This window comes from Anoplophora glabripennis, unplaced genomic scaffold, assembly GCF_000390285.2.
Source record: "Anoplophora glabripennis isolate ALB-LARVAE unplaced genomic scaffold, Agla_2.0 scaffold31, whole genome shotgun sequence".
In the NCBI taxonomy this organism is placed as follows: Eukaryota; Metazoa; Arthropoda; class Insecta; order Coleoptera; family Cerambycidae; genus Anoplophora; species Anoplophora glabripennis.
The window spans coordinates 614,059-627,484 of record NW_019416897.1 but is presented as its reverse complement, the minus strand read 5'-3'; the positions used below and the strand labels follow the sequence as shown (position 1 = coordinate 627,484).

General features: G+C 33.9%; 1 protein-coding gene across 1 annotated transcript in view; it reads left to right on the top strand.

The window, feature by feature from the left end:
* The window catches only part of LOC108905704 (transcription factor collier), a 204,941-nt gene that overhangs the window by 23,937 nt on the left and 167,578 nt on the right, over positions 1 to 13,426 (top strand). The window contains exon 4 of the mRNA XM_018708688.1: positions 4,897 to 4,960. Coding sequence (XP_018564204.1) covers positions 4,897 to 4,960 — 64 coding nt within the window. The remainder of the gene's footprint in view (positions 1 to 4,896; positions 4,961 to 13,426) is intronic.

Here is a 13,426-nt window from a genome sequence, read left to right as displayed (position 1 = left end):
TAAAAAAGTGTACAAAAGAAATCCGTAAGTACGCCTGGCAACATTACCAAAGTCTTGTTTATATGTTGCTAGGATACGCTTAGGTATGCGGGCCGCTGTATTTGATTCTTCCTAAAATTCTGCTGGTGGTGTACTCTACCGGCAATTCGGAAATTTAAAACTGCTGGCCTATTCCAGGAGCGGTCTGTGGCGATAGCTATTTTGTCTGTGGTTGTACCATGTACAGAGAGTGCAACACCTACAACCCGAAGATTATGCTAAGCTTATCTAGTTTTGTCGATGGATCAATAATAATCTTCTTGTTGTATTCCCCATACTTTTTACGGATGAAGTGACATTCACTCGTGACAGCATAACTAATACTCTAAACTCACGTCACACTTGAAAGTAATTTTCAGCAAAGGCTTTCGGTAAACATGTGATGTCGTATGATCGATAGCAGTTATTTAATTGGCCCTTTCATTTTGGAGAATCGACTCACAGGAGACCACTACTTATTTTTTTTACAAAATGAATTACAAGTACTACTAGAGAATGCCCTTATAAGCATGAGAATGCGTATGTACTACCAGTACGATGGAGCTCCTGGACATTTTCCTCGTCGAATCAAGCTACATTTGAAAGAGAGGTCTTCAGGGCGTTGGATTGGCCACGGTGGTCATATTAGTTGGCCCCCAAGATCTCCAGACCTCACAGCACTGGATTACTGTTTACTGCTTTAAAAATGAAGTAAATCAGGCTTTACTTTCGCCTTTTAACTGCTCTTTTAAATATCTAAGCAAAAGGGAACTGAAGAATTGTTTTTAATATCATGCTGCATTGAATTAAAAATCCTAAATCATTGGAGTGGGACTAATTTTTTTTAAAGTTAAAGTACCTCCTGCCAACTCTCCTACTCCGTATTTTGTGTACAATTTGATGATCTTTTTGTGAATAACAATAATGTTACACAAACTGATAGCATTCCCACCCGGAAAAAAAGAAGTGTATCCGTTATTTTAAAAATGAACAACGAAATCCGGAGCTGCCGCCGTCGTGACCGTAGCCCGAATCCGGCCCCGGCTCTCATGATGAATGCCTTGCCCGAAAAGCGGCCCTAATCTTCTGCATCGCCACGAACACAATTACGGTCCCCGGCGCCCCGCTGCCCCCAGCCGTCCCCCAGCCACCCCTCGCGTCTACAACTTGCAAGCGAGTCGAACACGCTGTATTTATTCATCTCACTTTCTCTCCATTGTACACTTTACTGAGCCGCTACCATAGCAACGTACATCCAAGCAAAACGCCGCCGCCGCCGCCGCTTGGGTCCATTTTAAAGTTATATCTTTCATGGAAATTATATTCCACTACTGCACGAGATACTACCGCCGCCGTTGCCTGCTTCATGCCGCTCGGCGGAAACTTTATGCTTTCTTACATGTCTGCATTTTTAAAACGAGTGTATCCGTGTCTTCTTGGAGCAAGGGCGCCGGTTATAATCAATTTATTCAACGGAAATTTCTGTTATTCTTTGTTCCATCACCTCCTCTCATTGTGTGATAAATATTGGTTCGATATTGTTATTGTTTTGCGGACAATACACAAGGTGATCACTTTACTAACTGTTCGATGATTTATTAAAAAAAGTTGATTCAAAAAAATTTCCTAGGCTGTCGGCAAATGAAGTTATACAGGGTGTTTTTAAATGAAGTAGCAAAAATGGTACCAGTGAATGTACAGCCAAAAATAAGAGGATTGAAATAAAAATACCTTAGATGAGGCGATATACTCTCTTAAAGGAGGGGACTGAAATTCACATTTTAATTTTTTTATTTAACATGAGGAATGCTAGAGAAACGAAACTTGGTATGAGCATCCTACTAATAAAGAAACAACTTTTCAATATGTGTTCGATCATTGGCGTATTTTATGAAGGAGTGAAACAGTCAACCCCATTGCAATATTTTATTAGAAATTTTTTATATGAAGCAAATTATTTATTTAAAAATATTTATTGCGCAACTATTTTACCTCTTATAATTTTTCGATAAAACCGATAGTTTTCTAGTAAAAAAATAAATGCGTCATCGTTCACTAAAGGGGTAATTGCGAAAATTTGTAAAAATAAAGTAGGCGGATGTCATAACAAATAAATTGTTTTATCCACGACTATTGTATAATGTACCCATTATACGTCTGTTTGCTCGACCTTATTAATTCTTATTAATCACGGCAGTGATTAATGAGTCATTAATCACTACTGTCAGATGCTTCCTTGATTTAGCTATAATATATTGTTCTGCTACAATCAATCGGTTTTTAAAATTTTATCGTATAAACCACTAAATATTTTCAATTCAGTGCTGTACATATAAAAAAAAATTAAAAAAGTGAATTTTCCTAGACCAGATTCGAATCCGGGACCCGCGGTTGCAAGGGAATGAACATCTACACTGAGCCATCAGCGACTTCGTTTGTGCGTGTCGTATATCTGTTTCTTAACATACCGTGTTTTTCGAAGCATTTCATAAATCTTAGCTTTTAAAACAAAACAAATTTGACTCAAACATGTCAACATTATTGTTTGTGTGCATAGATTTCTCAGTGTTTTGATATTTTGTGTTAAATTGTGTTAAAAAACGAACTAAAAACAAAAAAAAATTCAACAAAAATATTTAGTAGTCGTGGATAAAGTATAGTATTCTACTCCCGTATAATAGCTATTATCCACTCGGTGATTTAGGCCACTCGCCTGCGGCTCGTGGCCGTAAACTTCACCTCGTGAATAATACCCATCATTATATGCTCGTTGAATAATATACTAATTTTTCATATTAATAAATTGACACTTCTGTCAATAAGCTGGTAATTAATAACATTAAGAATAATTTGCTATTAACTATTGAAAAATGTTTGATAACTTATGGGACATGTATTAGGTAAAGTTATTTATCTGAAATAAAATTTAATACAAACGAAAAACAAGAAATGCAAAATTAAATTTAAAGAATATTCTCGAAATAATTTCCATTTTGCTGCAAGCATAAAATTATACGTCTATTAAAGTTATAACGCACTCGCACAAACAGTTCTTGGTTATTACGAAGGTCATCTGCTGCCTGAAATATTCTTGAGCGTAGTTCTTCTAAGGGGGCAACAGGAGTGACATAAACAATACTTTGTATGTGTCCCCACAAAAAGAAATACATAGGTGTTAGGTCAGGTGAACGTGCAGGTCAACAAACAGGAGCATCACGACCACGACCAATCCACCGATTCGGGTAATTTAAATTTAACCATTCTCTAACGTCAAGTGTAGTATATGCAGACGCCCCATCGTGCATATATCATATCACCTGACGTGTAGCGAGGGGTACATCCTCAAGTAATGTTGGAAGATTTTCGTTCAATAATCCAATATACTCGGCCGCTCTAAGCCTGTGTGGAAGAATAAAAGAACCTACTAGAGTATTTCCTACAATTCCCATGCAAACGTTTAAACTGAAATTATGTCGACATCTTGAAACAAATATTTCATGAGTATTTTCTTCCGACCATGAATGAACATTATGAGGGTTTACTGCATCTACTTTAGGAAAATTTGCTTCATCGGTGACAAGTATATTCAATAGGAAATTTAAGTCATGCCGGGAAATATTAATATACCATTGATAAACATCCACGCGGTTAGATAAATCAGGGTCATACAATTCTTGCACGGGTTGATGGTGAAAAGGGTAATAAAGATTTTCATGAGCTACATTCCACACAAGACTGTGAGAGACTTGCAGTTGCCTGGACACCTGTCTTGTGCTTGTACCACACAGTCTTGTTCGGGATATTCCAGTATAGCTCAGTTTCAACAGTTCGGACATTACGCCTTCTTCTGGCACCCTCACTATTGGGCTGAATTTTACCAGTTTCGCGAAGCCTTCTTTTCACAGAGGTCAATGTTTGTCTATGAGGAATCGGTCGGTTTAGATATCTTTGGTAGTATAATCTTTCTGCAACGTTACTATTTTTTCTGGATTCGAAAAACACTTGGAGCATGTCGACATATTCGTCAATGGTATAAATATTATTTGCCATAATTATTCTGATAATAAATTAATCAATTGGTACTAATTACACGTTGACAGAAAGTGTCAATTTATTAATATGGTAAATAACAATTTATTAGTTATGACAGCCGCCTACTTTATTTTTACAAATTTTCGTAATTACCCCTTTAGTGAACGATGACGCATATAATTTCTTTTCTAGTAAAAAATTGCACAATAAATCAATCTTCCTAATAAATATTTTTAAATAAATAATTTGCTTCGTATAAAAAATTTCTAATACAATATTGCAATGGGGTTGACTGTTTCACTCCTTTATAAAATACGCCAATGATCGAACAAATATTGAAAAGTTGTTTCTTTATTAGTAAGATGCTCATACCAAGTTTTGTGTCTCTAGCTTTCCTCATGTTAACGAAAAAAATAAAATCGCCTCAGGGGAGCAACTTTCATATAAAGTATTTTTATTTCAATTCTCTTATTTTTGGCTTTACATTCACTGGTACCATTTGTGCTACTTTATTTAAAAACACCCTGTACATAGTATCATCTGAAATAGTTGTATATATATGTTTATTTATTGGTACAGCATTTACAAGAAAAATAACAAAAATAACGCATCTTGTTTAAGATGGGTTCCCAACGAAACTTTTCGCATTTTGCTTTCCAAAAATTAGAAAAGTGTTAGTAGAATACACGATAAATTATTGATATTATAAAAAAAAATACTTAATTTAAAATTATAGTATAATTGTTGATTCAAGGTAATAATTTATTGTGTGCATATTTTTAATGTGTCTTTCAGATTTGACAAATAATAATTAAGTGTGAAAGTACAAGTTATTTTTTCTTGTAGGAAGCCGATGGTCAAAAAACAAACAATGGCATCCAGTACAGGCTCCAGCTACTTTTCGCTAATGGTAAGTAACTGATTGTTTAAAATTTTTAATAGCATATAATAGCAATAAAACGAAAGTACACAAAAAGTGACAGAAGTCGTTTCCATATCTGAGTTTTGCATTACATCTGCGATAATCAGTGTTCGTCTTAAAAACTTTTTATTTTTCTCATATTTTTTTTTATTACAAAAATTATGTTATTTATCATTCTCCTTCATAGAATCTAAAGAGACATTTTAGAACAGCGCTGTATATGCCTTACCTAACCTAACTTAATCAAACCTAACCTAACTTTATCTAATTCATGTTCATCTGTGGACAAAGTCAAAAGTTAATGTCAGGGAATAAATCAACGTAGTAGGTCACTACAAAATGATTATTTTAGAAACCTTTTACAGTGACCATCGAATTAATTAAGGTTTAGGCTTATCCACGAATTTTGAAGGTTGTGGATAGACAGGATTCAGGTGCATTGCGGTTGACACCATCTGCTCCAGATCTAACAAATTCGGTATTTCTCACTATTACTGACTCCATTTTATTACGTTCATTCTTCTGTTATAACAGTTTAACTAACAATTCGTTTCTTTTTATGGTACGTGTTCAGAGATCTGTCGGCGTCGACCTTGCTGCCCTCTAATCGCGGAGGGCCTGAGCTTTGAATAATTGTACTTTTAATACATATACAATGTTTCCAATATTTAAATAAACAGTTTTCTGTCAAACTTTTTTATTAACATTAACTATACAGGTTTTAGCAGCGCGGTCTTCAAACTTTTACGACTTGCGCAACCCAGCTAGCATTTCGTTTTATTGAGGAATCTCCATACCTAAAAAAAATTTCGAAAATATTTTTTACTGATTATATAATGTACCTATTTATAAATATTACAATTAACAAAATAATTATTCCACTATGTAAAAATCAAAAAAGACTAAAGTTTAAAGTAAATATTTATTGAATAATTAAAAAAAGGGTAAATAGAATCGATGACTGGAATGTGTTTGAATATTTTTACACAATATGTTGAAATCAGGTGCAATTGTCGTAAGTTGCAATCGCATTCTTGTAAGATATAAGCTGAGTGCTTGCAAATGCTTAAATAGATAAAAAAATTATTTCTTGCTAAGCTCTTATAGTAACTTATACGCGTGTACTTACAGATATAACAAGTTTTAAGAGTATAATTTTTCTGGATTTTGCAGTATCGATATTGTTAACTTTGATAATAATATGCTATTTCTTTAGGTTTTGTTTGTGACAAAAATACTAGTAAACAGACTGTGCCATCATATAAAAGAACAATCTGCTTACTACAATTTAACATTAATTAATTTTTTATAAACATTTTCAATCAAAAAAACGCATTTTTTTAGTTTCTTTGCCTATAAAACATAAACTAACGAAGCAATCTGAATGCTATAAAGTGATAATTTGTAGAGAATCGAAATACGAACAAAACGAGAGGTTATATGTTCTTTAAGTATGCACAAAGCAGGCGCTGTCGGACCATTAGTTTTGGAGCAATTGCAATTGTCAAAGTAGCTCAAAAAATAGGAGTAAGCTTACAATAATTCGCATAAAGCTGAAAATTGGTACGAATGTTGAGAACGCCATTATAAATGAAATGTGAAAAGTCCCCATCGATCCCAGTTCTGTAAAAAAAAATTATTCAACGTCAAAGTTCGAAAATATGGAAAACAGAGCTTTTTCAACGTTTTGAATCGTTATATGTCAGAAATCGTGATTCGTAGGAAAAAAGTACAAGAATCTACAATTTTTGTCAGACCTCTTTCTATGATAAAACTTACGGTTTAGCTGAAAAATGCAATATTTGCGAATTTTGACCTTGAATTATTTTTTTTGCAGAAGTGGGGTCGATGGGGATTTTTCACATTTCATTTATAATGGTGTTTCCAACATTCATACTACTTTGACAATTGCAATTGTGCCAAAACTAATGGTCCGACAGGGCCTGCTTTGTGCATATACTTAAAGAACATATAACCTCTCGTTTTGTTCGTATTTCGATTCTGTACAAATTGTCGCTTTATAGCATTCAGATTGCTTCGTTAGTTTGTATAAGCAAAAAAACTAAAAAAATTGGTTTTTTTTTTTCATGAAAATGTTTATAAAAAAATTAATTAATGGTAAATTGGAGTAAGCAGACTGTTCTTTTATATGATGGCACAGTCCGTTTACTAGTATTTTTGTCACACACAAAACCTAAAAAATAGCATATTATTATCAAAGTGAGAAAAAAAAATGTGAGAATATTTGTACTTTAATATCACAAACCAACAGAGATAAATTTTTTTATAAATTCTGTAAACATTTGTACGCAGAATGCACACACAAAAAAAATGAGAAAAAAGTTAACAACATTGCATAACCACTTCAATGCTGTAAATAAAGTAAATATTGTTTACTCTCCCGGAGAAAGTTTTTAACAGGCCGTCATCAGCGAGAGCCCGGCAAGGAGCGAAATCAGTTTTCCCGCGGTGGTCGCGGAGGTTGGGTGGGAAGCCGTCATTCCAGAAAAGTCGCACGTGCTGCTGAAATATTTATCACCGGCGTAAATCAAACGGCTAATGCCGAGCCGAGCCTTCTACCGGTCCGGCCACCGTCTTGCCGTTTATGTAATAATGAGAAACTGCTCACATACCGTCCCGAGCGCTTGTACACGCAATTAATTAATTAGTTTGGTGAATGGTTTATCAATTGTCAATTACTTCTATCGCCGGTCGGTCTTGCCTTTTGCGACCGGCCAGAAAAACTCTATTTACACTTTAGCGCAGTAAGGAGCTGGGCGTATATGGTAGCGGACGGCGGTGGCACGCAGCAGGAATTACAAATCGTGGCCGAGGTGGACGCGCGGTCTTTAATTAGCAGGATAATTATCCGATCGGTCAATCAGATCGAGTGGAGGCTTGTACGGACGTAGCGAGCGCATTTCTGCGCGTTTTTACCAAGATTTGTGGGTCTGGTACTCAGTTAGACGGGCATTAGTCAAGAAGTCCCTTATACGGCGCCAGAACCATTTCTAATAACTTATTCCTGCTAAGCAGGAAACATATCACAGTCCTTTGGAAGTTTGAATAACGAAAAGATTGTTTTGTGCAAGGAACAGTTCGTGAAATAATTTTGCACAGTGTCAAACTCAGTAATGATTAAATTAAAAGTGTTTGAAACAGGGACATGGTATTCCTCAAGGCACAGTTCTTAGACCAATATGTGATCTGTGTGAACAAATATTTAAAATGATATTTACACTCCTCGTACACTGTAAGAAAAATTGTATTTATTTTCACTCAATTTCACTCAATAATGTATCAATTTATGTCCACATCCGATTGAGTGAAATTTTCCTCTATTAGTATGAGCAAGTACAACAATATTTTATGAGTGAAACTATCAGGTTTAGTTCAAATATTATCAAAATGCCCACCATTGACTGAAAATGTACTCAATAATTTCTCTCAATGAAGTCACTCAGTACCTTCTTGCTTTCACTCAGACCGATTTATTTACACTTTCAAAAATGTTAGTATTAAACAACTGATAAGTTAACATTTAGTAGTTTCTCATTGAAAACCTTTTCCTGTTGATCTGTTATGTTAAGCAAAATATTGTACACTGTAAAAAAATCAATCAAATTCACTCAATTTTACTCAATATTGTATCAATTTTCACACCTGATTGAGTGAAATATTCACTCTATTAGTATAAGTACAACTAAAATTTTATGAGTGAAACTAATTGCAACAGAAGTGAGTGAATTTTACTCAAATCTACTAACTATCAAGTGAATGACTATTGATCTATTCTGAGTATGTAAAACCAATTAAGAGTTGACTTTTCCTCTAAATTTAACTAGTATTGAGTAATTTTTTACTCAGACTTGGTTTATATTCTCTAAATTTTAATTTAAATAACATTTCTACACAGATCTGTTTTAGAGACAAGATTTTAGGTCCCGATTAAGAGAATTGGTTAAATGGACCTATATTGTACGTTACAGATATGTAAGTAAGTATATTCGATTCAATTGTTTTTAGTTATTGTAATTAAACCACTGTATTTAAACAAAATTGTCACCAAAATAACGGGATAAATGGATACTTGTCCAGCACTACATACATACACCACTCCACGAGATGACCTAACGATGACGATCGGAATAGACAAAGACAACGCACGATAACCATAGAATGGGATGGGGACACTCAATAATGAACATATTTACTCCGATTTAGCTACAAGTTTACCAAATACGAGTTTATCTGCAGAATTTATTCAACCTATATTTGAGTGAAAGTACTCAATATTATCAGAGATGAGTAAAACTATGAAAATACTCAATATTGAGTGAAAAATATAATCAATCATTCGTACTATTTTGACTTTCACTGACACCGATTTTTTTACAATTTGGATACGATCATACCCAGTAAATTCCTCCGCATTTTTACCAAGAGATAGAAGAACTATTTCTATTAACGTATAGTTTGACCAAATTCATCTTGTTCCAATTGCGCCTATCACTTTTCATTATGACGATTACTGTCAAACTTTTTTGTTCTCCATGCCAACTACATTTTATAGACAAACAAAAATTTTAATCAATAATGCATTTTTCTCGTAAAATGAACAATAAAAATGTTTTATTGTCTGTTTCTATCTAAGTAGGCCGATTCATAAACAATTACAAATTATAATAAGTATAAATTTCAATTCTAAGCAACTTTCCTTAATAACATATTTCTGTATTGTTAAAAACAAAGTCAGTTTATTCTTGAATGAATTTTATATTTACCGATTTTCTGATCACCCTGTACATGCAAGATGGAAGTTCTCCATGCCAACCGCATTTTCGAAACAAGCCAAAATTTTAATCAATTTTTCTCGTAAAATGAAAAATAAAAATATTTTCCTTCTTTTCCACTCTAACCGTATTGTAGGTATACTCTCATATACGATTTATATGCCCAAATTATTTGTAAATCTAGTTCATAGTCCTGTCGAATTAGATGATAAACCCTAAAAACTTAATAAAATTATTAGTAGACATTTTATTGCATTTTATGATGGTGAAAGATATTTAGAATGATAATATCAAAAAATTAACTCGAAAAAAGTGACGCTAAGTTGGCAAATTGCAAATAAGTGGCAAACCTACATGTTTTTTCACTATTTTTACTGCTCATTATTTTGTGTTGTAGGCAATTAAATTACCTATAATTTAAATCGTTTCAAATTCTGCGCGCTAGAGGGAGCGGGGCTCACGCGCATACGCGCTCAGTCCGTTCATTGACGTTAACTTTTAATACTGTTAGCGCGTTTATTACATGATCTATCAATGTGAAACTTTTTGAAAATAAAAATTTTACCCTTTCTTTGATTGTCTGTAAAATCCTGGTACGATTCGTCGAATAGTCAATTAACAATAACGTTACAATAACGTAAAATTAAGCACTATTTAATGCAAAAAGAGCGAATTCCCGAGCGGCTGTTGCGCGACCTTGGGATATTTTATTTATTTCACTGTTTTGCATATCCTACCTTGTTGTAAGGAGCAACTTAACTTTTTACGTTTTACGTTTCTTTGGACAAATTAGAATCTATATCTACGATATTAACTTTAGTAATTAAGAAAAACAAACGAAATTAATTAACAAATACCTGGAGCAACAATTTCAAGGTCAATCGGATCGGCCTTTGACACACTTGTTGGTCATTAGCTTAACCGTCTTTCTCATAAATTTCATCAACACCTATCGCTTTTTGCAATAATAGTGCGCTATTTTCGAAGTTTTCGAATATTTCCGCGTTTGACCTTTATTTTACAGTTAACAAATTGATGAAATATGACTTTAGGTACCTCAAATTGTAGGTAACTTCATTGCCTATAACATAAAATAACTAATTTTCCGGTAGGTCGACCAGATTTTCATGGGCAGTTAAAAATAACGAAAAACACACGTAATTTTGCCACTTTTTTCGAGTTACTTTTTTGATATTATGATTTTACATACTCTTCCCCGTCATAAAGTGCATTAAAATGTATACTAATATTTTTTTTATGTTGAAACTCTATTCGACTGGACTATTCGGCAGGGTTTAGTTTTTCGCTGGTCGGCCAACTTCGCAATATTATGGTAGAATTAATTAACGCATGGGAGCAAGTTAACCCCAACTAAGTATGAGCCCCGCTAGGTAACAAATCCACATTTGAGGAAGCCGGCCAATCCCCTAAGCCCCAAAGTCCGACACAGGGAAAAGCCGCAGGCCAGAACGCGCCAACGGCAGCCGCAAATTCCTCAAGTTTCCACCGCCTCCTTATCTCTCCGAAGACCCAACTCTGCGGTCGCCGAGAAGGTCTTGCGGGAAAGACGCAATTTTATAAAATGGATAGGGGTAGTTTCCCGGTCGAGGTTATGTACGTAACCCACCCTCCATCAGTTTTTCCTCTTTTTATCTAGAAAAAAGCAGTCAAGACCAAAGCTGTAGATATTTTCTTGTAGTAGAAAGCAAATTCCATTAAATCATAAAAAATTAACAGATCGAAATAAGCAGATTTAACTAAAATTAAAGTGGTACACTAATACTTCTATATAGATGTCATCTTATGACAAAGGAAACGAAGTAACTGGAGTAAATTTATAAATATAAATTAATTTCTTCGATCTTGTATAATTTTGTATTGTAATATTTTAGGTTAAATATATTTCTTATTAAATCATTTCTAATGAATTTTCTATTCAAACTTGAAATTATTAGGTCATTTCAAAAGTAATTTACTTGATAACAGAAACAACATAATTGTATAGTCTTTCCGATCTCAACTGAAGACCAGAAAGCTAACGAGTATGTACTAGGTTCACTTGCTATGCAACAACTTGGCATTGAAATATTTGAAAAACTTGTTCCCATATTTATTCAGCCATACCCGTATACAGGTCTGGTGACCCAGTTGAAGAATGCGCGCTAGGGAAAACGCCGTACACACACAGCCGTACTAGGCGACCGGCTATAAATTTCAGTTGTCGAAAAATTGCCTAGCAGTGCAGTGCAGCAATGCGGAATTTGGTGTGATTCCTTCTATTAATTATTCATATTACAATTGCGAAAGAGAAAAATAAGAGGGATATTTTGTTTACTAATATTATTACAACATGGCATTTTGGAGACCTTTTGAAACAGAACGAAACAAAATACCACGGGCCAATATTGAATTAGTAGAACCGGTTGTTGATGAAACAGATTTAGAATTTAAAATTAAAGATTTACATATTCAATGTCAGCGTCGTATTTTAAATATTTACGATTGTCTAAAAAAGAAAGAAAATAAAAAATCAGATAATGAAATTATAAATAGAATTCACATATTAACTGAAGTTTCAGTGTCCACGCCAAAAACCAGTGGCGTAGATTTTTCTGGTCAAAAATCAATATGTACTCCCCCATATCTACGCGCTTGATGGGTCTGAAATACAATCGATTGCATAAATGCATAAATGTGTTAACTCAAACGATTTACAATGAAAAATTTAGAAATTATCAATAAAAACATATTTTTTTAGTTTTTTTAACAGCCTCTATTTCTAAAACTAAGCATTTGCGAACTTACGTTTATAGGATACTTTTCATATTTCTAAATGTAGAATGTGCTCTAGAATTCTCTGAACAACATTTTGCAACACCCTGTGTATTTTCCTAAAGCTTTTGATAGACTATAGGTACCACAGCATTTGTTGCAAACATTTTCTACGTTTAGGCTTCATCAAAACATTTAAAAATTCAACTGATTAACAGACGCTTGACAATACCGTACTGTGGCTTTAGTGTAGTCTGGTGAGATCCTATCAAATTGAGGAGTTCTTCGGGGCTCTGATCTAGGACCCTTACTATTTCTAATTTTATAAATGACATCGCGTCTGACCTCTTTTGCAGAAGTTTATTTATATGTTAATGACTTAAAGTTATTTGTTTAAGTAGGCGATTACACACCTTTGCAACATAATTTGGATATAATCAACTTATGGTACATTATTAATAATCTGCATTTATATATCAATAAATGCAACTCTATGGTATTTACCAGAAAAGTGACTTGCGTTAATTTAATAATCTTCGAGTAACTTGCTCTGCTAAGTTGTCATTTTCACACCATATTGAAATCGTTGTGTCCAGTACTAATAAAAATTTAGGTTTTATTGTACGTAACAATGATCATTTTAAAGGGAATGATAGTCCTACACTTTTATATAATGCTTCTGTTAGGTCGAAGTTTGACGCCTCCGTTATTAGGAACTTCATTTAAAAAAATGACGGACCTGCCTTCCCTTGCCAAATATTTATGGTTCAAGGATGACAATCTTTTTCTAACGTTTGGATTTCCTAACGATGTATTGTTATCAAGGTATGGCTTACCTGGATTGTCGCTGTGTGGTAAATATTATTTAGTTCTATATTAGTTGTGGAAT